The sequence below is a fragment of the Oncorhynchus keta genome, chromosome 5 (genome assembly GCF_023373465.1).
Source record: "Oncorhynchus keta strain PuntledgeMale-10-30-2019 chromosome 5, Oket_V2, whole genome shotgun sequence".
In the NCBI taxonomy this organism is placed as follows: Eukaryota; Metazoa; Chordata; class Actinopteri; order Salmoniformes; family Salmonidae; genus Oncorhynchus; species Oncorhynchus keta.
Window position 1 is genome coordinate 3,764,790 of NC_068425.1, and position 26,633 is coordinate 3,791,422.

Genomic DNA, 26,633 nt, shown 5'->3' on the forward strand with positions numbered 1-26,633 from the left:
ATATCATGGTACAGCTATATGGACACTCAATCATCATCGTACATTTTGTTACGTTACAGCCTTATTCTAAAATGGATTAAATTGTTTTTCCCCCCTCATCAATCTACACACAATAACCCATAATGACAAAGTGAAAACAGGTTTGTAGAAACTTTTTTTTATAAAAAATACAAAACAGAAATATATTATTTACATAAGTGCTATGAGACATGAAATTGAGCTCAGGTGCATCCTGTTTCCATTGCCCATACTTGAGATGTTTCTACAATTAAAAAAAAAAAATTAACCTTTATTTAACCAGGCAAGTCAGTTAAGAACACATTCTTATTTTCAATGACAGCCTGGGAACAGTGGGTTAACTGCCTGTTCAGGGGCAGAATGACAGATGTACGAACCCCCGAGCACAACCTTCTGGTTACTAGTCCAACGCTCTAACCACTAGGCTACGCTGCCACCCTGAGTCCACCTGTGGTAAATTCAATTGATCGGACATGATTGGGAAAGGCACGCACCTATCTATATAAGGTCCCACAGTTGACAGTGCATGTCAGAGCAAAAACCAAGCCATGAGGTTGAATAAATTGTCCATAGAGCTCAGAGACAGGATTGTGTCAAGGTACAGATCAGTCACCCAACAACATTTTAAAAGAGGAAGGAATGTGCTATAAGCATATGTTTTAGTTTCAGTCTCCATCTCCACTAACCAAAGTTAATTGTAAGGATTTTTTTCTTCTTTTAATAATGGAAAATTGACATCTGTACTGAAAGGCTCATGTGAAGACCAAATTATAGAGGAGTGAACTTCTTGATGCCTTTAAGTCTGGGAAACCTCCAGGGCTGGATGGCATAGCAGTTGAGGTATATCAAACCTTTTTAGATGTACTCTGAGGACCGTTATTAGCATTTTTTTTAAACCACTCCTATAAAAACAGTAGACCATCTAATACTCAACAAGAAGGTCTGATTTCACTATTACTGAAACAGGACCTAGATGGTAAATATAAAGATCCAGTCCATTTAAAAATAATTGGAGGCCCCTTACACTTCAGTGTTGTGATGCAAAAAATTCAAGCAAAATGTATAGCGCATTGAATTAATACGATATTGTCGGATATAATTCACCCTAATCAGAAAGTTTAAAAAATGTATACATTAACAATACATTGGAGATAATATAAGACTGGAACACAATAGAAGACTATGAAAAATCTGAGAAACCAGGCCTGGTATTCATAGCTGATTTTGAAAAGGCTTTTGATAAAAGTACGACTGTAATTTATATATACATGTCTAGATACTATTTTAATTTTGGAGAATATCTTATACAATGGTTTAAAGTTATGTACCCTGGGTGTAAAATAGTAAATAATGGCTACATCTCAGAAAGATTTAAACTGTCAAGAGGAGTAAAACCAGGTTGTCCACTATCTGCATATCTATTTATTATGGCCATCAAAATGTTAGCTATTCAAATCAGATCCAACAATAATATCAAGGGGCATAAAATTCCAGGGCTTAAAAACGAAGGCGTCATTGTACCCTACTGATTCATATTTTCTTTTAAAGCCACAATTTGAATCCCTCCACAGCCTCATAGATGATTTTTCTAACCTCTCTGGATTACAACTCAACTGAACTATGATAACTGATCTATGATAATAGACAGATCTGGTGTTGAAGTGGACATACCAGGTACCAGACAAAATTAAACAGTCCTATTTATATAATGAATATGAATTCGGAAGGCAGAAATGATTAAATATTAAAGCATTAGACCTCTCAATAAAGGCCGCAGTCACACAAAAGCTATAATTAAATCCAAACTGGTTCTCTAGCAGATTAGTAACAATGGCTTTTTCCCTTTATTCAGATTACAATCTCTCACTTTCGGTTATTTGAAAATGAAATCAGCTCCAAATTGCTTTTTTTAAAAAAAATTTTAAGTTGGTTGCAATTTCAGTTTAAGCTACCAGAAAAATGAATAGAACAAATATTACAAGATATATTGTGGTTAAACTAATATAATATAATAATTTATTTAAAAATAATACAAAATAAAAAACGTTATCAACTTTGTAAATTATATCATGAATAGGACTGGTGGAGTTATGTCAAACATGCAGCTAACTAAATATATGGAAATGTCTGTCCTATCCAAAATTACAACCAACCAATTTCAGCAACAAAAAAAAAAGAGGCAATGTCGTTAAAGACCAAAACTAGTTAAAGAACATTGTGATAAATAAAAAAGTATACTAGCTTCATTTAAGGACCAAAAAATGTACAGCTGTGCCATATAGGTTGTAAATAGTTGGGAAGAGATTTTCGAACCACATTGTTTATGAACTGGTACACAAATAAACATCGGTTTCAAAACTTTATATCCTTCAGTTTGCTGCCATATGACTGGTCTCACATTTGTCTCCAGCGATAATCATGTAAAATAGATCGAAAACAAGAGTAATTTGTATTTACAATTCCCTTATCCAAAAGGATTAATCATTTACCTAGCTCTTATCAAGTTGTAAATTACAGTGCATGGAGAATGATGTTATTTCTATCGGGAAAAATAAAGTTCCACTTGGAACCGGTAGGTTCACTAGGCCTTATTCGTGGTTTCCTCGCGCGTAAAGGCGGTAGAATTATTATGGTATTAAATAAAGGTCGGAATACGGCATATCTGTGGATACACCTCCGCCACATCTGTGGATACACCTCCGCCACAACTTCATTCATTCGATCGCCACCCAAAACGAATCGCAGGTGAATAGCACGCTATTCTCATGCTTAAATTCAAGGTCGGAATACGCATGGAGAGAAAAGTGGAAATCGACTGGCACTCTCCTCCGTTGTATTGGCAAATGCCCAGTCACTCGATGGAGAGCTTTGTTCGAGAGTCTCCTATCAGAAAATCTTCTATATTTATTTACCTTGCAGAAACTTGGCTGGCTCAATCTATGAACATAGAACTCATATGGTCTATAACCAACACAGTTACAATACCAGAGCTTGTGTTCACATCTTGTAAAATCCCAAGAGTAAACAGTACTGCGAGGAGCACGTTTTTCTATACAGGCATTTGTCTATGTAATAGCCTCCACATTGAGATCAAGCAAATAAAAAGTACAAACAGATTTAAAAAGAAGGTCATGGTTTTCATTTGGACGAGGCTGAATATAGCTCTAAGCCTAGTCCTGGAGTTAAAAGCATGCTCAATGGAGAATATCCACTGAAGTAAATGTTTAGTCTTGGATTAGACTTAATCTGTGTCAGGGGAAACCAGACCACAAAGTATGTTATTAAACAGATCGTGTGTATAAAACACGTATTAAACAAGCTTTTTTAGATGTAAAGATTATTTACAAATTGGATACAGCACAACAATAACGTCCCCTTTCAATAAACAATTGTTGGGGCTTTTGAGTCCCGCCTATAAAAATATGTCTTGGGATAACACTGATAAGGAAAAAACAACATCTCTCACAGTTCACACACACCCCCCCGCTCTGTACAGTCTCTGCACCACATAGACATGGTACAGACGTTTTATGTTGTTAGTAATGCTCATTACAAGGTGCAGATATAGAGGGAAATAGTGAACTATAAAAAAAGTATATATATACATATACACTACAGTTCAAAAGTTTGGGGTCACTTAGAAATGTCCTTGTTTTTGTCCAACATAAAATTGATCAGAAATACAGTGTAGACATTAGTAATGTTGTAAATGACTATTGCAGCTGGAAATGGCTGATTTTGAATCAAATATCTACATAGGCGTGTAGAGGTCCATTATCAGCAACTATGTTCAAATGGCACGTTGTGTTAGCTAATCCAAGTTTATCATTTTAAAAAGCTAATTGATCATTAGAAAACCCATTTGCAATTATGTTGGCACAGCTGAAAACTGTTGTTCTGATTAAAGAAGCAATAAAACTGGCCTTTAGGCTAGTTGAGTATCTGGAGCATCAGCATTTGTGGGTTTGATTACGGGCTCAAAATGGGCAGAAACAAAGAACTTTCTTCTGAAAGTCATCAGTCTACTCTTGTTCTGCGAAATGAAGGCTATTCCATTTCCATGAGAATTTGCCAAGAAACTGACGATCTCATGCAACGCTGTGTACTACTCCCCTTCACAGAACAGCGCAAACTGTCCCTAACCAGAATAGAAAGAGGAGTGGGAGGCCCCGGTGCACAACTGAGCAAGAGGACAAATACATTAGAGTGTCTAGTTTGAGAAACAGACACCTCCCAAGTCCTCAACTGCTTCATTAAATATTACCTGCAAAACCTGTCTCAACGTCAACAGTGAAGAGATGACTCCGGGATGCTGGCCTTCTAGGCAGAGTTGCAAAGAAAAAGCCATATCTCAGACTGGCCAATAAAAATAAAAGATTAAGATGGGCAAAATAACACAGACACTGGAGAAGGTAAGATTGAAAAAAATTATTATGGACAGACGAATCTAAGTACGAGGTGTTCGGATCACAAAGAAGAACATTTGTGAGACGCAGAAAAAATGTAAAGATGCTGGAGGAGTGCATGACGCCATCTGTTAAGCATGGTGGAGGCAATGTGATGGTCTGGGGGTGCTTTGGTGGTGGTAAAGTAGGTGTTTTGTAAAGGGGAAAAGGGTTCTTGAAGAAGGAAAGCTATCACTCCATTTTGCAACGCCATGCCATATCCTGTGGACGGCGCTTAGTTGGAGCACAGTCACCGGATATCAACACTATTGAGCTGTTGTGAGAGCAGCTTGACCGTATGGTATGGTACGTAAGAAGTGCCCATCAACCAGAGGTGCTTCAGGAAGCACGGGGTGAAATCTCTTCAGATTGCCTCAACAAATTGACAACTAGAATGCCAAAGGTCTGCAAGGCTGTAATTGCTGCAAATGGAGGGTTCTTTGATGAATGCAAAGAACACCATTATTATTTCAACGAAACATCATTATCTATAACCTTGTCAACATCTTGACTATATTTCCTATTCATTTTGCAACTCATTTCATGTATGTTTTCATGGAAAATAAGGACATTTCTAAGTGACCCCAAACGTTTAAACGGTAGTGTTTTTAGGGTAGGGTTTTTCTTTATTTTTTACTATTTTCTACATTGTAGAATAATCGTGAAGACATCAAAACTATGAAATAACACATATGGAATAAATGTAGTAACCAAAAAAGTGTTAAACAAATTCAAAAAGCATTTTATATTTGAGATTCTTCAAAGTAGCCACCCTTGGCCTTAATTACAGCTTCGCACACTCTTGACATTCTCTCACAACCAGCTACATGAGGTAGTCACCTGGAATGCATTTCAATGAAAAGGTGTGCCTTGTTAAAAGTTCATTTGTGGAATTTCTTTCCTTCTTAGCATGTTTGAGACAAGCAGTTGTGTTGTGACAAGGTAGGGGTGGTACACAGATGATAGCCCTATTTGGTAAATAAATTGCTCAAATAAGCAAAGAGAAAAGACATGAAGGTCAGTCAATCCGGGAACATTTCAAGAACTTTTAAAGTTTCTTCAAGTGCTGTCGCAAAAACCATCAGCACTATGATGAAACTGGCTCTCACAAGGACCGCCACAGGAAAGGAAGACCCAGAGTTACCTCTGCTGCAGAGGATAAGTTAGAGTTAACTGCACCTCAGATTGCAGCCCACAAAAAAATGCTTCACAGAGTTAAAGTAACAGACACATCTCAACATCAACTGTTCAGAGGAGACTGCGTAAATCAGGCCTTCATGGTCGAATTGCTGCAAAGAAACACCTACTAAAGGACACCAATAATAAGAAGAGACGTGCTTGTGCCAAGAAACACGAACAATGGACAATAGACTGGTGGTAATCGGTCCTTTGGTCTGATGAGTCCAAATGTGACATTTTTGGTTCCAACCGCCGTGTCTTTGTGAGACGCAGAGTAGGTGAACATATGATCTCCACATGTGTGATTCCCACCGTGAAGCATGGAGGAGGTGGCGTGATGGTGCTTTGCTGGTGACACTGCCTGCGATTTATTTAAAATTCAAGGCACCGTTAACCAGCATGGCTACCACAGCATTCTGCAGCGATACACCATCCAATCTGGTTTGCTCTTAGTGGGACTATCATTTGTTTTTCAACAGGACAATGACCCAACACACCTCCAGGTGGGGTAAGGGATATTGACCAAGGAGAGTGATGGTGTATTGCATCAGATGACCTGGCCTCCACAATCACCAATCTCAACCCAATTGAGATGGTTTGGGATGACTTGGACCTCAGAGTGAAGGAAAAGCAGCCAACAAGTGTTCAGCATATGTGGAAACTCCTTCAAGACTGTTGGAAAAGCATTCCTCATGGAGCTGGTTGAGAGAATGCCAAGACTGTACACAGCTGTCATCAAGGCAAAGGGTGGCTACTTTGAAGAATCTCAAATACAAAACATATGTCCCTAAAGGGTTCATCTTGTTGTTCATCTCACTGTTTTCTTCCCATTCACATCAACATATTATCTTTGGGCTGAACGGACAACTGAAGGCAGGGGGTGACATTCAAGACCACCGTGTTCCCTTAATCCATGTCTTGTTCTTTAGAGACTCTTGACAGCCGGACATTTATTAGTTCTCCCATTCTCCTTGTTAAAACACACGGAGGGGAGATTTTATTCATGTCTGCAACAGTAACTCCAGAATCCCAGTGGCAGGAGAAGAAGAGTTGTGGCCTCAGCCCTGGAAGTGTGAAGCGTGTGTGTGAGAGAGAGCGAGAGAGAGAGAGAGAGAGGCAGGACTGTTGGCTCCTTTTATTTGGTTCAGGATATATATTTGTCCATTGAAAGCGAGGGGCAAATGGAAGAGAGCTGGATTATTCCACTGAACGGGGTCAGTGCTGCAGAGCATCTCCGTTGTCGTTCTGAGAGAGAGTGACAGAGAGAGACTTTGTTGACTACATGCAAATCCAAACGCTCTTGGATTCGATTGAAGTGTGCTCTAAGTCATCGATCCGTAGCATTCTGAGAACATTACCTGCATCAGATGATTTACCTCTACTCCGTTAAATACTGTCAGTTCAGGCATGGCAAGAGACTGAAAAACACAAGAAGCACTTTAGCCACAGAAAGCACACACTCGTGCAGACGCGCGCGCGCACGCACACACACACCACACTCACCACGCCCTCATGCTGGCGTCTCCCCCGGGTCCGCAAGATGACAACACCCAAAAGGAGGATATTAGCTATCAGAGAGATAGCTAACAATGTACTGACTGATATGACCTTCCCTAGGAGAGAACACAGAGGAGAGAGATGAGTATACAGTATCTATCTATTTATAGTATCTTAGTATGTACAGTGCATTCGGAAAGTATTCAGACCCTTTGCTATGAGACTCGTATTTGAGCTCCGGTACATCCTGTTTCCATTGATCATCCTTAAGATGTTTATACAACTTGATTGGAGTCCACCTGTGGAAAATTCAATTGATTGGACATCATTTGGAAAGGCACACACCTGTCTATATAAGGTTCCACAGTTGACAGTGCATGTCAGAGCAAAAACCCAGCCATGAGGTCAAAGAAATTGCCCATAGAGCTCCGAAACAGGATTGTGTCGAGGCACAGATCTGGGGAAGGGTACCAAAACATTTCTGCATCATTGAAGGTGTCCAATAACACAGTTGCCTCCATCATTCTTAAACGGAAGAAGTTTGGAACCACCAAGACTCTTCCTAGAGCTGGCTGCTTGGCCAAAATGAGCAATCGGGGGAGAAGGGCCTTGATCAGCGAGGTGACCAAGAACCCGATGGTCACTCTGACAGAGCTCCAGGGTTCCTCTGTGGAGATGGGAGAACCTTCCAGATGGACAACCATCTCTGCAGCACTCCACCAATCAGGCCTATATGGCAGTGGCCAGATGGAAGCCACTCCTCAGCTAATGGCACATGACAGCCTGCTTGGAGTTTGCCAAAAGGCACCTAAAGACTCTCAGACCATGAGGAACAAGATTCTCTGGTTTGATGAAACTAAGATTGAAATCTTTGGCCTGAATGCGCCACATCTGGAGGAAACCTGGCAACAACATTTTGCACACCCAATTTTTCAGTTTTTGATTTGTTAAAAAAGTTTGAAATATCCAATAAATGTCGTTCCACTTCATGATTGTGTCCCACTTATTGTTGATTCTTCACAAAAAAATACAGTTTTATATCTTTATGTTTGAAGCCTGAAATGTGGCAAAAGGTTGCAAAGTTCAAGGGGGCCGAATACTTTCGCAAGGCACTGTATCTACAATATCTATCTCCAGTATCTTAGTATCTATCTACAGTATCTTAGTATCTATCTATAGTATCTTAGTATATATCTACAGTATCTACCTATAGTATCTTAGTATCTATCTACAGTATCTTGGTATCCATCTACAGTATCTATCTATAATATCTTAGTATATATCTACAGTATCTATCTATAGTATCTTAGTATCCATCTACATTATCCATCTACAGTATCTTAGTTTCTATCTACAGTATCTATCTATAGTATCTTAGTATATATCTACATTGTCTATCTACAGTATCTTAGTATCTATCTACAGTATCTTAGTATCTATATATAGTATCTTTGTATATATTGACAGTATCTATCTATAGTATCTTAGTAGCTATCTATAGTATCTTAGTATCTATCTATAGTAGCTCAGTATCTATCTACAGTATCTTAGTATCTATCTATAGTATCTATCTATAGTATCTTAGTATCTATCTATAGTATCTACAGTATCTATCTATAGTATCTACAGTATATATCTACAGAATCTTAGTATCTATCTGCAGAATCTTAGTATCTATCAACAGTATCTATCTATAGTACCTTAGTATATATCTACAGTATCTATCTACAGTATCTATCTACTGTATCTCGGTATCTATCTACAGTATATCTCATTAGATCTACACTATATATATATACAAAAGTAGGTGGCTGACTGGGAGCATGTCCCCGCAGCAATGTTCCATAGCAGCAGGGGGGGGGGGTCCACATACTTTTGGTAATGTAACGTATCTATAAACAAGGCTAAAACACTTACTTTGTAATTGCTGCTCTTGTGACTCTAGAAAGAAAGGAAAGCGATAATATCATGTCATAATGCACCACATTATTCATTTGGATTCAAAATCTGAGAAGTAGTAAGCGGAGGTTTTAACTTGGCTGGCACAAGGTCAGACATTCTTCACACTAACTGAGCTCAATTAATCATTAAAGGATTAAGCAAACGTTGCAAAGTGTCCTACCCATGTTGCTGTTTGATATTGTTGACGAGGTTAATGATGACGGTGGTGGTGGTGTTGTCGATGATGACGTTTTGGGCGGGATCGACGATGTTTCTAAAACAAATGTCCGAAAAAAGATTGACTTTCATCTAAAAAATTAATTTATCAACATTATTAATTCAGATTTTTAATTAAAAAAAGGTACATCATTGTATGACAAAATAGAGAGAGATGCTTACTGTAATTTATGGTGGGTAACGTGGTTGTATATATTGTTGGAGTTTTTGTATCTAAAAAGATGTACAGAAAAAGGTTTGTATATTGAAATAAAAACAAACGCATGCAACAATTTTCATTGACTTTAATGAGTTACAGTTCAAACGAGGAAATCAGCCAATTGAAATAAATTTGTTAAGCCCTGATCTATAGATTTCACAACTGGTCGCCATGGTATGTCTATGCATTCTAATTGCCATCGATAAAAATGCAATTGTGTTCATTGTCCATAGCTTATGCCTGCCTATACCATAACCCCACACGATGCCATACACGTGTCTGCGGTTGTGAAGCCGGTTGGATATACTGTCAAATTCTCTGAAACGACATTGGAAGCGACTTATGGTAGAGAAATGGACATTCAATTCACTGGCAAAAGCTCTGGTGGAGTCAGCAGGCCAACTGCACGCTCCCTCAAAACTTGAGACATCTTTGGCATTGTGTTGTACGACAAAACTGCACATTTTATTTCAGCTCATGAAACATGGGACCAACACTTGGCATGTTGCGTTTATATTCTGGTTTAGTGAAGTTATTCCCTTGGAGAATGAGATCAGACTTAGCAGGAAATATCAAACAATTGACCTCCACACACACGCACACACACACCCCAATGTCCTCAGATTCCATACCCATTGCTTCCATACACACACACACACCACACACCACACACACACACACACACACACACACACACACACACACACACACACACACACACACACACACACACACACACACACACACACACACACACAATGACAGTACACACACATAGTGGCGGGCCCTCTGGCCACAGAAGCAGTGAAGAATTCCCAGCCCAGCCAAGAGAATACTGTAACTAACCAGAGAGAGAGCGATGTATGTGACAGGATGAGGATGGCATGATGGTTAACATTACAGTTCTTTGATAATGTTTGGCCCCTGGACGTCACACACACCCACCCATTGCTTCCATACACACACACACAATGACAGAACACACACATAGTGGCGGGCCCTCGCCATGAAAACAGTGAAGAATTCCCAGCCCAGCCAAGAGAATACTGTAACTAACCAGAGAGAGCGAGACAGAGAGAGAGCTAAGAGAGAGAGAGAGTGAGAGAGACAGCAGGAAGACAGATAGACAGAAAGAGAGCAGACAGACAGAGAGAGAAAGAGATAGCAGGCAGACAGAGAGACACAGTGAGCATAGCCTTGCTATTGAGAAAGGCCGCTTTAGGCAGACCTGGCTCTCAAGAGAAGACACGCTATTTGCAAACTGCCCAACAAAATGTGGTAACTGAGCTGCACTTCCTAACCTCCTGCCTAATGTAGGACCATAATAGAGACACATATTTCCCTCAGATTACACAGGTCCACAAAGAATTTGAAACCCGATGTTGATAAACTCCCAAATCTACTGGGTGATATACCACAGTTTGCCATCACAGCAGCAAGATGTGTGACCTATTGCCACAAGAAAAGGTCAACCAGTGAAGAACAAACATCATTGTAAATACAACCCATATTTCTGCTTATTTTTCCCCCTTTTGTACTTCAACCATTTGTACATCGTTACAACGCTGTATATATACATAATATGACAGTAATGTCTTTATTCTGCTGTCTTTATTCTGCTGGGTCTGCTGTCCGGACCTCTGGCAGTCTCTATGGGGGTGCCACAGGGTTCAATTCTTGGACCGACTCTCTTCTCTGTATACATCAATGAGGTCGCTCTTGCTGCTGGTGAGTCTCTGATCCACCTCTACGCAGACGACACCATTCTGTATACTTCCGGCCCTTCTTTGGACACTGTGTTAACAACCCTCCAGGCAAGCTTCAATGCCATACAACTCTCCTTCCGTGGCCTCCAATTGCTCTTAAATACAAGTAAAACTAAATGCATGCTCTTCAACCGATCGCTACCTGCACCTACCCGCCTGTCCAACATCACTACTCTGGACGGCTCTGACTTAGAATACGTGGACAACTACAAATACTTAGGTGTCTGGTTAGACTGTAAACTCTCCTTCCAGACCCATATCAAACATCTCCAATCCAAAGTTAAATCTAGAATTGGCTTCCTATTTCGCAACAAAGCATCCTTCACTCATGCTGCCAAACATACCCTTGTAAAACTGACCATCCTACCAATCCTCGACTTTGGCGATGTCATTTACAAAATAGCCTCCAATACCCTACTCAACAAATTGAATGCAGTATATCACAGTACAATCCGTTTTGTCACCAAAGCCCCATATACTACCCACCATTGCGACCTGTACGCTCTCGATGGATGGCCCTCGCTTCATACTCGTCGCCAAACCCACTGGCTCAATGTCATCTACAAGACCCTGCTAGGTAAAGTCCCCCCTTATCTCAGCTCGCTGGTCACCATAGCATCTCCCACCTGTAGCACACGCTCCAGCAGGTATATCTCTCTCGTCACCCCCAAAACCAATTCTTTCTTTGGCCGCCTCTCCTTCCAGTTCTCTGCTGCCAATGACTGGAACGAACTACAAAAATCTCTGAAACTGGAAACACTTATCTCCCTCACTAGCTTTAAGCACCAACTGTCAGAGCAGCTCACAGATTACTGCACCTGTACATAGCCCACCTATAATTTAGCCCAAACAACTACCTCTTTCCCAACTGTATTTAATTTATTTATTTATTTTGCTCCTTTGCACCCCATTATTTTTATTTCTACTTTGCACATTCTTCCATTGCAAAACTACCATTCCAGTGTTTTACTTACTATATTGTATTTACTTTGCCACCATGGACTTTTTTGCCTTTACCTCCCTTCTCACCTCATTTGCTCACATTGTATATAGACTTGTTTATACTGTATTATTGACTGTATGTTTGTTTTACTCCATGTGTAACTCTGTGTCGTTGTATCTGTCGAACTGCTTTGCTTTATCTTGGCCAGGTCGCAATTGTAAATGAGAACTTGTTCTCAACTTGCCTACCTGGTTAAATAAAGGTGAAATAAAAGAAATAAATACAAATAATTTTGGAACTTCTGTGTGTAATGTTCACTGTTCATTTTTATTGTTTATTTCACTTTTGTATATTATCTACTTCACTTGCTTTGGCAATGTTAACATATGTTTCACATGCAGAGAGAGAGAGAGGGGACACACACCCCAATGTCCACAGATTCCATACACACACACAATGACAGTACACACACATAGTGGCGGGCCTTCTGGCCATGGAAGCAGTGAAGAATTCCCAGCCCAGCCAAGAGAATACTGTAACTAACCAGAGAGAGAGCGATGTATGTGACAGGATGAGGATGGCATGATGGTTAACATTACAGTTCTTTGATAATGTTTGGCCCCTGGACGTCACACACACCCACCCATTGCTTCCATACACACACACAATGACAGAACACACACATAGTGGCGGGCCCTCGCCATGAAAACAGTGAAGAATTCCCAGCCCAGCCAAGAGAATACTGTAACTAACCAGAGAGAGCGAGACAGAGAGAGAGCTAAGAGAGAGAGAGCGAGAGAGACAGCAGGAAGACAGACAGACAGAAAGAGAGCAGACAGACAAAGAGAGAAAGAGATAGCAGGCAGACAGAGAGACACAGTGAGCATAGCCTTGCTATTGAGAAAGGCCGCTTTAGGCAGACCTGGCTCTCAAGAGAAGACAGGCTATTTGCAAACTGCCCAACAAAATGTGGTAACTGAGCTGCACTTCCTAACCTCCTACCTAATGTAGGACCATAATAGAGACACATATTTCCCTCAGATTACACAGGTCCACAAAGAATTCGAAACCCGATGTTGATAAACTCCCAAATCTACTGGGTGAAATACCACAGTTTGCCGTCACAGCAGCAAGATGTGTGACCTGTTGCCACAAGAAAAGGTCAATCAGTGAAGAACAAACATCATTGTAAATACAACCCATATTTATGCTTATTTTTCACCCTTTTGTACTTCAACCATTTGCACATCGTTACAACGCTGTATATATACATAATATGACATTTGTAATGTCTTTATTCTTTTGGAACTTCTGTGTGTAATGTTTACTGTTCATTCTTAAGGTTTTATTTCACTTTTGTATATTTTGTATACTTCACCTGCTTTGGCAATGTTAACATATGTTTCCCATGCAGAGAGAGAGAGAGGGGACAATATGAGGATGTCATTATGGTTAACAATACAGTCCTTTGATAATGTGTGGCCCCTGGTCGTCACACACACCCCAATGTCCACAGATTCCATACACACACACAATGACAGTACACACACATAGTGGCAGGCCCTCTGGCCATGGAAGCAGTGAAGAATTCCCAGCCCAGCCAAGAGAATACTGTAACTAACCAGAGAGAGAGCGAGAGAGAGAGAAAGAGAGAAAGCAAGAGAGCGAGAGAGAGAGAGAGAGAGAGACATAGAGAGCAGGCAGACAGAGAGAACAGAGCAATGGACACCCTTTGCTGAGACCAGTGAGACACCCTCCCAGACCTGCAAGACCCCCTCCTGAAGGACCTGCACCAAGATAACCCACGCCAAGAGGACCTACACCCAGACCACAGCATCACCAGCCATACCCCAACCAGCTAAGACAACATCCTATATAGGCCCCCCCATATCAGACCTATAACCCTTCTGCCCACACGATGCCCCCCTCTCCTGCGACACGGACCTCAACATGACAGCAGGACATATGCCTAGGCCGTGATCAGAGCAACAGGCCCAACCCCCACTATTACACCCACGCAAGCCCCATCATGTGACCTTAGAGGTATGTAATCAGATGCTCAACATGCTCTGCTCACAGCTACTGTGATGGTCCAGGCCTAAACCACACAACAACAACACTAGACACTATGGAACACAAAGATTTTACCATCTCATCCTGGAATATACAAGGTCTGAGGTCATCTGCCTTTGGCCTAAAGAGCAGGAACTCAGACTTCAAAGAAATTGGAAATACAGACATTGTCATCTTATAAGACACATGGTAAAAAGGAGATGGACCCACTGGTTGCCCTCCAGGTTACAGAGAGCTGGTTGTCCCATCCACCAAACAACCAGGTGTGGAACAGGGAAGAGACTCAGGGGGTAGGCTAATTTGGTATAGAGCAGACCTAACCCACTCTATTAAATGAGTCAAATCAGGAACATTTTACATCTGGCTAGAAATGAATAAGGAACTGATCTCAACAGAGAAAATGTGTAATGTGTGCTACCAATATCCCCCCAGTAGAATCCCCATACTTTACCAATGACAGCTTCTCCATCCCAGAGGGGAGATCAACAATTTCCAGGCACAGGGAGATGCACTAGTCTGTGGCGACCTAAATGCCAGAACTGGACAATAACTAACACCCTCAGCACACAGGGGGACATGGGTATGTACATAGTCAGTGGTAGGCTTCTAGGGGACTCCTATGGTAGGTGCACATCTAGCTGGCAGTAGTACTGTAGACGACTTTATCACTGACCTCAACCCAGAGTCTCTCAGAGCGTTCACAGTCAGTCCACTAACACGCTTATCAGATCACAGCAAAATCACACTCTACTTGAATAGAGCTTTGCTCAATCATGAGGAATCAAAGCCAAAGGAGCTGAATAATATTAACAAATGTTATAGATGGAAGGAAAGTAGTGTGGAAATCTACCAAAAAACAATTGGGCAACAACAAATTCAATCCCTTCTAGACAATTTCCTGGACAGGTAATGAGTGGAGAACAGGAGGGCTTCTTAAAGAAAAACTAACAGGTCTGTGAGAGCCGGAATTCTTACTGGTTGGTAGGTGATCAAATACTTATGCCATGCAATAAAATGCATATTAATGACTTAAAAATCATACAATGTGATTTTCTGGATGTTTGTTTTAGATTCCGTCTATCACAGTTGAAGTGTACCTATGATAAAAATTACAGAACTCTATATGCTTTGTAAGTAGGAAAACTTGTAAAATCGGCAGTGTATCAAATACTTGTTCTCCCCACTGTATATATCAACAAATTGGCGATGGCACAGAACAGTCTGCCGCACCCTACTAGAATCTGAAGTCAAATGTCTACTGTTTGCTGATGATCTGGTGATGCTGTCACCAACAAGGAGCGCCTAAAGCAGCACCTAGTTCTTCTGTACAGATTCTGCCAGACCTGGGCCCTGACAGTAAATCCCAGTAAGACCAAAATAATGGGGTTCCAAAAAAGGTCCAGTTGCCAGGACCACAAATACAAATTCCATATAGACACCTCCCTAGAACACACAAAAAGTCTGAAGATGTCATGATGGTTAACAATATACAGTCCTTTGATAATGTTTGGCCCCTGAGAGGGATAGAAAGCAGTTGCTTTGCAAGGTATCTCTACCTGAAAATACATGATCTAAGTGGTTGATAGTTGGTATTCAGCAATCATAAAAGCCTGCCTTATTCATTTTAAAGAACTATTAAAATTGTGATATTTATCAGACAGCATAGGCAGCAGCTCTATAGAGATGAGATGATGACTTGGATTGAAGTAATAAAGACATCAAATATTTTATTAAAGTAATGTGAATAAATTATGGATAATAAGTGATAAGCAATAATGGGTCGTCACTACCATCATGGGACTTTTATGAATTGTTTAATTCTGTGTTGTTACAGCATTTAACCCACATAACGCATGTGCATCTAATGTCTAAAAATAAAATTGAAACCACCCAAAAACGTGATTCTTTTTTAATAATTGAACTGAAACTGACCTCAAAAAGCCATAATCACGGGGCCTCCCCAGTGGCACAGCAGTCTAAGACACTGCATCGCAGTGCTAGCGGTGTCAATGCAGACCCTGGTTCGATCCCAGGCTGTGTGGCAGCCGGACGCGACCGGGAGACCCATGAGGAGGTTCACAATTGGCCCGTTGTCGTTCGGGTTAGGGGAGGGTTTGGCCGGCCGGGATGTCCTTGTCCATTCGTGTTCTAGCGACTCCTGTGGCGGGCCGGGCAGATGCACGCTGACACGGTCGCCAGTTGTACGGTGTGTTTCCTCCGACACGTTGGTGCGGCTGGCTTCCGGGTTAAGCGACCAGTGTGTCAAGTGGCTTGGTAGGTTCGTGTTTCGGAGAGACGCATGGCTCTCGACCTTCGCCTCTCCCGAGTCCGTACGGGAGTTGCAGCAATGTCACAAGACTATATTGGATATCACAAAATTGGGGGTAAAAAGTACCAAAAAACGAAGAATCGCTCGGCACTGATGGTTGATAAGCAACTGCTTGTTAGAGTAAGGGTTGCATCTAGGATTAGTTGAAATGTTATTGATCGTCTGTAGAGCATCTATAGATGGACAATCCAAATGAAGTGCTACCACACACACACACTTACCAAGTGTAGTTGCTTTTTGGCATCTCACTGCATCAACTAGAGAGGAAAAGAGAGAGATGAAGAACAATGGGTTAAAACGACTAGTTATTTCCCACACGTATGTACAGAAGGCACACACACATGCATACGTACGCATGGACACAAGCACACACACTTAACCGGTGTAGTTGCTTTTGGCCATCTATCTGCATCACACAGAGAAGGAAAGGTAAAAACATCCCTCTTTTTAATAAGAATATTTCACACACACACACGCATGCACACACACGCACGCACACACACGCGCACGCACGCATGCGCACGCACACACACACACACGCACGCGCACACACACACACGCACACACAAATGCTTACCAAAAACATCAGCACATTCTGTAAACAAAACACAGGGCATATAGTAAGAAGGGAGATGCGTTAATATACAACATACAGTGCCTTCGGAAAGTATTCAAACCCCTTGACGTTTTCCACATTGTGTTAGGTTACAGCATTATTCTAACATGGATTAAATTGTTTTTTTTCCCCCCTCATCAATCTACACACAATACCCCATAACGACAAAGCAAAAACATGTTTTTAGAAATGTTTGCTAATTTATATATGTATAAACATATAAATAAGCATTTAGACCCTTTACTCAGATGCATATTGGGCAGCGATGACCACCTTGAGTCTTCCTGAGTTTCTCCCATTCTTCTCTGCAGATCCTCTAAAGCTCTGTCAGGTTGGATGGGGAGCGTCGCTGCACAGCTAACTTCAAGTCTTTCCAGAGATGTTCGATCGGGTCCAAGTCCGGGCTCTGGCTGGGCCACTCTAGGACATTCAAAGACTTGTCCTGAAGCTACTCCTGCATTGTCTTGGCTGTGTGCTTAGGGTCGTTGTCCTGTTGGAAGGTGAACCTTCGCCTAGTCTGAGGACCTGAGTGCTCTGGAGCAGGTTTTCATCAAGGATCTCTCTGTACTTTGCTCCGTTAATCTTTGCCTCAATCCTGACTAGTGTCCCAGTCCCTGCCGCTGACAAACTTTCCCACAGCATGATGCTGATACCATCATGTTTCAGCGTAGGGATGATGCCAGGTTTCCTCCAGATGTGAGGCTTGGCATTCAGGCCAAAGATTTCAATCTTGGTTTCATCAGACCAGAGAATCTTGTTTCTCATGGTCTGAGAGTCTTTGGGTTCCATTGGGTTCTTGGTCACCTCGCTGACCAAGGCCCTTCTCCCCCGATTGCTCAGTTTGGCCGGGCAGCCAGCTCTAGGAAGAGTCTTGGTGGTTCCAAACTTCTTCCATTTAAGAATGATGGAGGCCTCTGTGTTCTTGGGGACCTTCAATGCTACAGAAATGTTTTGGTACCCTTCCCCAATCCTGTCTCGGAGCTCTACGGACAATTCCTTCAACCTCATAGCTTGGTTTTTGCTCTGACACGCACTGTCAACTGTGGGACCTTATATAGACAGGTGTGTGCCTTTCCAAATCATATCCAATCAATTGAATTTACCACAGGTTGATTCCAATCCAGTTGTAGAAACAATGTCGAGTCTCATAGCAAAGGATCTGACCACTGATGTAAATAAGGTATTTCTCTGTTTAAAAAATTTGACATTTGCAAAAGAAAATCAAAACCTGTTTTCGCTTAGTCATTATGGGGTATTGTGTGTAGATTTCTGAGGATTTAATCCATTTTAGAAAAAGGCTCTAACGTAAGAAAATGTGGAAAAAAAATCAAGGGGTTTGAATACTTTCCGAAGGCACTATTATCGATGTACTTCATGTAATATTATGATTTTATGCACTGGAGGTCATGGAACCAAAGGTATTTTAAACATACCGTCCTCTTGTTCTTGTGACAAATTATATTTCTGATTGAATGCATCTTCAACCAGACACTTGAAGCTTTTCAAACTGACCAACTCCACGTCAGCTAGACTGTATGTGACATCGGAGACACACTCAGGTTCCTGTTATACAGGGGGAGGAAGAAGAAGAGGCTCAGTACTGGAGGAAGACACACACACACACACACACAGTAGAACCAATGCACATGCATGTGCGCACGCACACACACACACACACACACACACACACACACACACACACACACACACACACACACACACACACACACACACACACACACACACACACACACACACACACACACACACACACACACACAGGCATAGCCCTACCTTCCCATGCAGACAGGTCAGTAAGTAACATACAGTAGAATTTGTTTTGTCTTCAGTGTAATCTTTGCATTCAAAGTCCTTCTTACAGTTCTCCCCATAGAACCTGCTAAGGGCTTTTGCAACAAATCGTTCCTGTAGTAAACATGTGGAAATGACAGCAATTAAGTTTCTAATCCTTTACGGCCAAAACATAGCTTGAGATAAGCTTGCATAAATAACATTGACCGTTTCATAACATTTTGCATGTATGTCAATGGATCCAAGTTCAATTTACACTTGCAGATTTCAAGTTAGGAGTCACAGGCTTTACAGATAGAATGTACAGAAATGGAATGGAAAAGCCATACCTCACTTTTGTTCACTCTGAACAAATAGCCCTTTGGCAGACGTTCTACCTTGAAGGGAAAAAGGCAACCAGTTACTTAAAGATTCAACATCATATTATGGGTTGGCAGTGTAGCCTAGTGGTTAGAGAGTTGGACTAGTAAACCGCAAGATCGGTACAAATCTCTCGTTCTGCCTCTGAACAAGGCAGTTAACCCACTGTTCCTCGGCCGTCATTGAAAATAAGAATTTGTTCTTTAACTGACTTGCCTAGTTAAATAAAGGTTAATTTTTTTTTTTTTTTTTAAAGTATGAAAATGCACCAAAAGGTTAGAAGAATTGTGATGAGTAACTAGTGACTATCATTTACCATTTCTGTCAGAAGTTCGTTATGCATGCAGTCATTCGCTTTACACAGACAGGCTCTCCACAGGCACACCTGCTGAGGAGAGAGAGAGTAGAGGATCAAAGCAGAGGAGAGGAAAGGAGGGAATCAGTCGAGTACACTATGTATCTGTTAATAACCTGAAGAGTGCAATGTGCATATGGTTAAATAATCATGCAATAATAGTCCATACCTAATTGAATTATATGCAATTTCACTACAACCACATCAGACAGAATTCAAACTTGGTTTCATTCATAAACAACGTGCACGTAAGTAGTAGGAGCTGTGTGTGTTTCAGGGCTGCGGTTAAACCTTTTCCAGTCAATTCAGGGTATCAAAGATTCACGGCCCACTGTTTTATATGATAAAGTGAGCGAAACCCAGATGGGTACTGGTATCTCCAGCTGCAGGTGTGCCTGTCAGTGCTGTGAGAGCTTGAATAGTGTCGGTGAGAAATGACGAGGCAATATAGAGTCTAGAACTCACAAAGAGACAAGCTCTGATGATCCATGCCAAGTCACTTGTCATGTTGCCTTGGTAACCATTAGGATTCCCCCTGGGCAGAAAGAGATGGGGGGGGTGGGAGGGGGGGGGGACAGAGAGAGTAAATAAATATTCTTCCTTCAACAATTCTCCCTGCAAAATCTCCTCAACTTTCAGTTAGTACTGCTTTATCATGACAGAAACATTCCTGACAGACCATTCTTTGCCTGACCACCATTTGAGGGACAGAATGTTTTTCAAGCTTCACTTCCATCCTTTGTGTGTGTCATCAGTGTGATTGTCTATGCTGTTAAGCACATTTCATATGTTGTATTGGTCATTATCAAATACTGTAGATATTTCAGGATATTTCAGGAGGTAGGATCGGTTTACTGGTGGCATAACAGTAGGAATGTATTTATCTAACTTTTAATGTGTAACCAAGCAGTTAATATCCTACCAGCTGAACATAACATATAGTCATGACCAGTGGTGGAACAAGTACACAATAAGTCATACTTGAGTGAAATTATAGATCATAATGGTGGAAATTACAACATTATGTTGTTCACATGACTTTATATTAGAATGTATTCTTGTATTAGTACTTTCACAGTCTGGCTGTTCATCTGAGAGGAGCCTCTGATGCTTAACGCTGGCAATTGATTTCCGATGCCTTGGTGATAACACCTAGACTGCATAGTGTCTGTGTGAAATGCTGGCCTGTTTGCCAGGGCCAAGTACCCCTCCCTGCAGTGTATTTCTCCCACATCGCAGATGAACACTGGACTATGTTACATTAGTATGTCTGTATAAACAATAACCTAGAGACAGAAACCTGGTGCAATGTAAATCTTACTGTCTGTTGCTTGATATCACAATGTACCTGTGTATAATTCTACACTATCTGTTATTTGTCATGAATATTCAAGAGGATGCACTTTGCTATAAAGTGCAGTAACCCAAATCTGCTCATTGGGCTCTCAACAATTACCGATGGGTGGTCGCTGTTCAGCTCTGTGATTGCAATTCTTAATCGATAATAAAGTTGGATTGATTTGAAGAAATCTAAAAGTCTCTCTCCTTTGAATCCGAAATATTCCACAACAATAAATGTATAGACCGTTACTCAAGTAAAAGTGAAAGTCAGCCAGTAAAATTACGACTAGATTAAAAGTCTAAAAGTATTTGGTTTTAAATATAGTTAAGTATCAAAAGTAAATGTAATTTGCAAATGACATGTAATTAAGCAAAGATGGCACCATTGTTCTGGTTTTAAAATGTCCAGATAGCCAGGGACACACTCCAACACTCAGAGAGTATTTACAAAATATACATTTGTCTTTAGTGAGTCCACCAGGCCAGAGGCAGTAGGGATGACCACATGTTCTCTTGATAAGTGTGTAAATTAGACCTTTTTCCCATCCTGCAAAGCATTCAAAATGTAATGAGTACTTTGAAAGTACAATATTTTCTTTAGGAATGTAGTAAAAGTTATCAAAAACATAAATAGTAAAGTAAAGTACAAATACTCAAAAAAAAATACATAAGTAGTACTTTCAAGTATTTTTACTTAAAGTACTTTACACCACTTTGTATGACAAAGTTGTCTTGAAGACCAAACTCAGGATCATATACTGTACATCACTGTCACAAGGCACTATTCCTTGTAAGATCAATTGACTAATGTTATGACCTGTTTTACTCAAGAGAGGGGAAAGTAATGTATCTGTATTTAAACTAAGAGATCCATTGGTTGCTAAATATAATATTTTACACTTAGTCTTCGTCGTCACTCAGGGGAACAGCTTTGGTGACCGTCGCAACACGCATGCTCTACCCAAGTCTGTAGCCTGTAAACAACAGCCAAGTCCAGGATTAAATCCCATTATGCTTTTCATGCTAAACACCTTTTAAAGGCAACGTTCTCAAGCTCATGGGAAAGGGTCAAGGCATCAGAGAAAAGAAAGGCCCTGAAAAAGGTCACCAAGTTCCAAAGGTCGTTAAAATGGACCTGTGTCACCTAGGGGGTTGAATCAACATAGGAAACTAATTAGACTTGCAAAAATTAATCAACGTACGGTGCATTTTGACTTTTTTTGGGGGGGCCCAACTTTTACCCTAAATCCAATGACATGGTGACATTTGTTTTGTTGATGTCACCCTGAATTCCCATTAGTTGACAACTCAGCCAAATGTGAATCCAACCTAGACGTTGAACTGACGTCTGTGCTCAGTGGTTACCGGGATTATGCCAAACAGCTGCTGATACACTTACAGTATACAAAGTACATGTTCTCACTCACTTGGCAGATGTTGTATTTCACAACTACACACTCGATGAGCTTAACCGAGTTTGAGTTTGAGAACCAGCTTCAGTGGCTTAAACGTGCCAGCAAAAGCCCACGCTGTGACTGTCTTAATAAAGCCAAGGCGAAACGTACCGCCAAGAACATCCAATCGTATATACAGTATAGTTTAGCACGTGAGGTGGTAGCGTCCTCTGTCGTGGACAAACGTGCCTTTTGTCTAAGAAATAAGAGACGATGGAAACCTGGCCTGTGAGGCATATTTTTAATATATTTAATTCACCATACTCAAACCGACAACTTCTTCATTTTCCCCCACGTGCCCCCAAAAAGACTTCCACATCGCAAGTAGCTCAAATATCCACTAAATAACAAATATTTCTCCCGAGGACCTCATCAGCAAGGCTGTGTCTGCCTTAACATAGGCTGCAAAGTGATCCCCCTGTTGTACAGCTTTGCCAAGTAAGACCAGATCTATTGGAGTAGTTTGGTTTGCAATTATGGCTTATAGTATATTGTCTAACAATGTCTATTCCCCCAGGTTTTAATCTCAGAGGACGTGGGCCAGAGCAGTGTGGATGGCAAATGAGAAGGAAGTACGTGTTAATCCAGAGTACTGGATCGAAGACCAAACAGACATCCGGTACATCGCAGATGCATTACACTTAGTAAAAACAACTGCAGGTTGTCAAAAATTACTGTTAAATTATTCAAACCCTCACCCCACCATTCAGAAATCAACATAGCAATGTGAAGATGTTGAAATCACAGAAGCCAGTGAAATAGAGGAGATTTTCGAAGAGAAACCGAAAGAATGTAGAACTGGTACATTTAAACACACATTGACAGTTTGTGCACATTCAATTTACTTGGCACAGGTTTTTTATTTCTGTATATGGTCGTGTGTTTTAGAATCGCATGAGGAATGTAATCTGACACCTCTAGCCACTACAGCCCCCAAGTTCTGAAGTTATGTTGGCCTGCAGTGCTGATAATTACGTCGACCCCATAGCCAGTGAACAACCTCCTTGCCTTTTGATAGACTGGGAGGAACTTGCACCGTATTACTTCAGCTGATCTGTTCAAATCTACAAGCGTGTGCGGGTAGCGGGAAGGTAGCCTCAACCCAGACAGAATCCCTCCATGTTTCACCATTGTTGGACTAGTGAAACAAACATGAAACTGAGCTGAAATCCTTCTGGATTTCCAGGCTAGGGACGAGGGAGGTTCACTTTGGCATGTTGCCAAATTTTTGTTTTCAAGTCATGTGTTTAGGTTGTTTTCATATGACAAATGTGAGTAGAAAAGGGCTGGATGTAATTTTACACTTGCATGTTTATTTACAGGCAAATGCCTACCCAAAGCCCCACACCAAAATATGCCCCGAAGCACCGGGAAACCTGTGCCACTGCTACCAAGCTACAAAAGGCTAAAGTGGCAGCTAGGGTCAGGCGCAGCACTACCTGGCACAAGGGACTAATCTGAAATTCTTACTCGGAATGTATCCTGTGCGTGGAAGGATACCCTTCTTACTCGGAATGTATCCTGTGCGTGGAAGGATACCCTTCTTACTCAGAATGTATCCTGTGCGTGGAAGGATACCCTTCTTACTCGGAATGTATCCTGTGTGTGGAAGGATACCCTTCTTACTCGGAATGTGTCCTGTGCGTGGAAGGATACCCTTCTTACTCGGAATGTGTCCTGTGCGTGGAAGGATACCCTTCTTACTCGGAATGTGTCCTGTGCGTGGAAGGATACCCTTCTTACTCGGAATGTGTCCTGTGCGTGGAATGTGTCCTGTGCGTGGAAGGATACCCTTCTTACTCGGAATGTGTCCTGTGTGTGGAAGGATACCCTTCTTACTCGGAATGTGTCCTGTGCGTGGAAGGATACCCTTCTTACTCGGAATGTATCCTGTGCGTGGAAGGATACCCTTCTTACTCGGAATGTATCCTGTGTGTGGAAGGATACCCTTCTTACTCGGAATGTGTCCTGTGCGTGGAAGGATACCCTTCTTACTCGGAATGTGTCCTGTGCGTGGAAGGATACCCTTCTTACTCGGAATGTGTCCTGTGCGTGGAAGGATACCCTTCTTACTCGGAATGTGTCCTGTGTGTGGAAGGATACCCTTCTTACTCGGAATGTGTCCTGTGCGTGGAAGGATACCCTTCTTACTCGGAATGTGTCCTGTGCGTGGAAGGATACCCTTCTTACTCGGAATGTGTCCTGTGTGTGGAAGGATACCCTTCTTACTCGGAATGTGTCCTGTGCGTGGAAGGATACCCTTCTTACTCGGAATGTATCCTGCGCGTGGAAGGATACCCTTCTTACTCAGAATGTGTCCTGTGCGTGGAAGGATACCCTTCTTACTCGGAATGTGTCCTGTGCGTGGAAGGATACCCTATTGGAGTGATCCCTATTGGAGCTTACATAACCATGGTTACATAAGCTTCTTTTCTATTTTCTCAGGGAAAACTAGCTCGGGCCCACATCCACACTGGGCTACTTCAGGAGACTTGTTTTTATGCACCGATATCAGGAACTGGTGGCGAAAAGTTTGATGAAACTATTCAGAGACTGGAACGAATACATCAGATGACATATTTGAGAACAAATCGATATATATATATAATCCCAAGATGAGTTGAAACTGTAAATAGTACAATTATGTTTGAGTGAAGCATGAATACAGAAAATGAGTGGGGATATCACTTCCTTGACACGGTAGACTCCTAGACTTCACCACCACTATGGGCTTGTTCGACGTTGCAGCCTAGAATTTAGGCAACTGCCGACTGACTGATCTACAATTAACCTTGCATCATAAATAATGACTCATTATTATTTGTAGATCAGTCAATCAGTCACAATTGACCAATGATAGCCTGCATCACGGTTTTGATTCTCTCGAACACGGCCGACTTTGTTCTCAAAATGTAGTTGATTAACCGAGTATAGTTTTCATTCTTGATACTACCGAAATGAACAAAATAACTGTTGTCTTTCTTTTTGCGAGGGTGAATCAAGGTTGAAATCACATTGACCAACATCACAACTAAACATGACCCACATGTCCATGTTGAAATGCCCTGTGGATGGGTAGATATGCTGGGCTACATGATGAATGTATTATGGTTAAGAGCAAGCATATGTGTATTGCTCTAACAGCAGTCAAGCATCGATCATCATGTCACCTGAATAATTTATATTTATCGGAAAGGAGCATCAAGCTCATCACCATACACTTTCACCGCCCTGTGAAGGTCATTCCGAGCTAGCGATGAGGAATCGGCCCAGGAGCGGCCAACTGATTAATTCGTGCCGGAATCGGGTGTCGGACTCGGTCCGGAATCAAAATGAATGAATCGGTCCAAAGTAAATCAGGCCGTTTCCGTCTACCGGAATTCAGCCGACTTTACCGACATCTTGCCAGAATCCCCCCCAGAAGCGTCCCGATGCAAATGTAAATAAATGTATACGAAATTACTAGTATACACACAAATTTTACCCACCCACAAAAAAAACATTTAGTGTTGGAGGAAACACCTGCTGACCATGTCCGCCCCAGTCAAACTCCCCACCTGCCACTGCCCCCGGAGCGGGTCGGACCCGACGCGAGCCGGGTGCTTGAAACCAGAAGCGAGAGCCCGCTCGGGGCTCGCCTCACCGGGTAAGTGAAAAAAACAATAAGAGTAGTGGTATTTCACCGACGGCCGGGGCCTCCCACTTATTCTACACCTCTCATGTCTCTTCACAGTGCCAGACTAGAGTCAAGCTCAACAGGGTCTTCTTTCCCCGCTGATTCCGCCAAGCCCGTTCCCTTGGCTGTGGTTTTTCTAGATAGTAGATAGGGACAGTGGGAATCTCATTCATCTAACCACGCGCATCACTAATCGGATGACAAGGCATTTGGCTACCTCAAGAGACTCTTAATTATGTACCGCCGTTTTTCCCCTCTTCATCCAATTTCCTCACTTTGACACGAGGGTGTAACAGTCACCCCACGGGTGATTTGAGTGTCGACCGCGACAGGTGGGTACGCTCCTTTTGAATTTCACCCAGTTGACATTCAGTGATCCGTGCCCGGTGGGA

General features: G+C 41.7%; 1 protein-coding gene across 3 annotated transcripts in view; it reads right to left on the bottom strand.

Annotated features, from left to right (window-relative positions):
• Positions 1-141: 141 nt before the first annotated feature.
• Positions 142-26,633, bottom strand: part of LOC118384325 (uncharacterized) — a 30,256-nt gene continuing 3,764 nt past the window's right edge. The window contains exons 2-15 of one of the 3 annotated variants that reach the window (XM_052518508.1): positions 20,236-20,305; positions 19,732-19,800; positions 19,385-19,432; positions 19,038-19,169; positions 18,677-18,806; positions 17,205-17,222; positions 16,849-16,884; positions 9,480-9,530; positions 9,262-9,354; positions 9,057-9,080; positions 7,349-7,438; positions 7,146-7,255; positions 7,001-7,060; positions 142-6,887 (exon numbers count right to left, since the gene is read on the bottom strand). In XM_052518508.1, the coding sequence (XP_052374468.1) occupies positions 6,858-6,887; positions 7,001-7,060; positions 7,146-7,255; positions 7,349-7,438; positions 9,057-9,080; positions 9,262-9,354; positions 9,480-9,530; positions 16,849-16,884; positions 17,205-17,222; positions 18,677-18,806; positions 19,038-19,169; positions 19,385-19,432; positions 19,732-19,800; positions 20,236-20,305 (961 nt within the window). In that variant the 3' untranslated portion in view covers positions 142-6,857. Of the gene's footprint in view, positions 6,888-7,000; positions 7,061-7,145; positions 7,256-7,348; positions 7,439-9,056; positions 9,081-9,261; positions 9,355-9,479; positions 9,531-16,848; positions 16,885-17,204; positions 17,223-18,676; positions 18,807-19,037; positions 19,170-19,384; positions 19,433-19,731; positions 19,804-20,235; positions 20,306-26,633 lie in introns of all 3 variants that reach the window. The other 2 variants (XM_052518507.1, XM_035770741.2) reach the window with 2 other exon arrangements.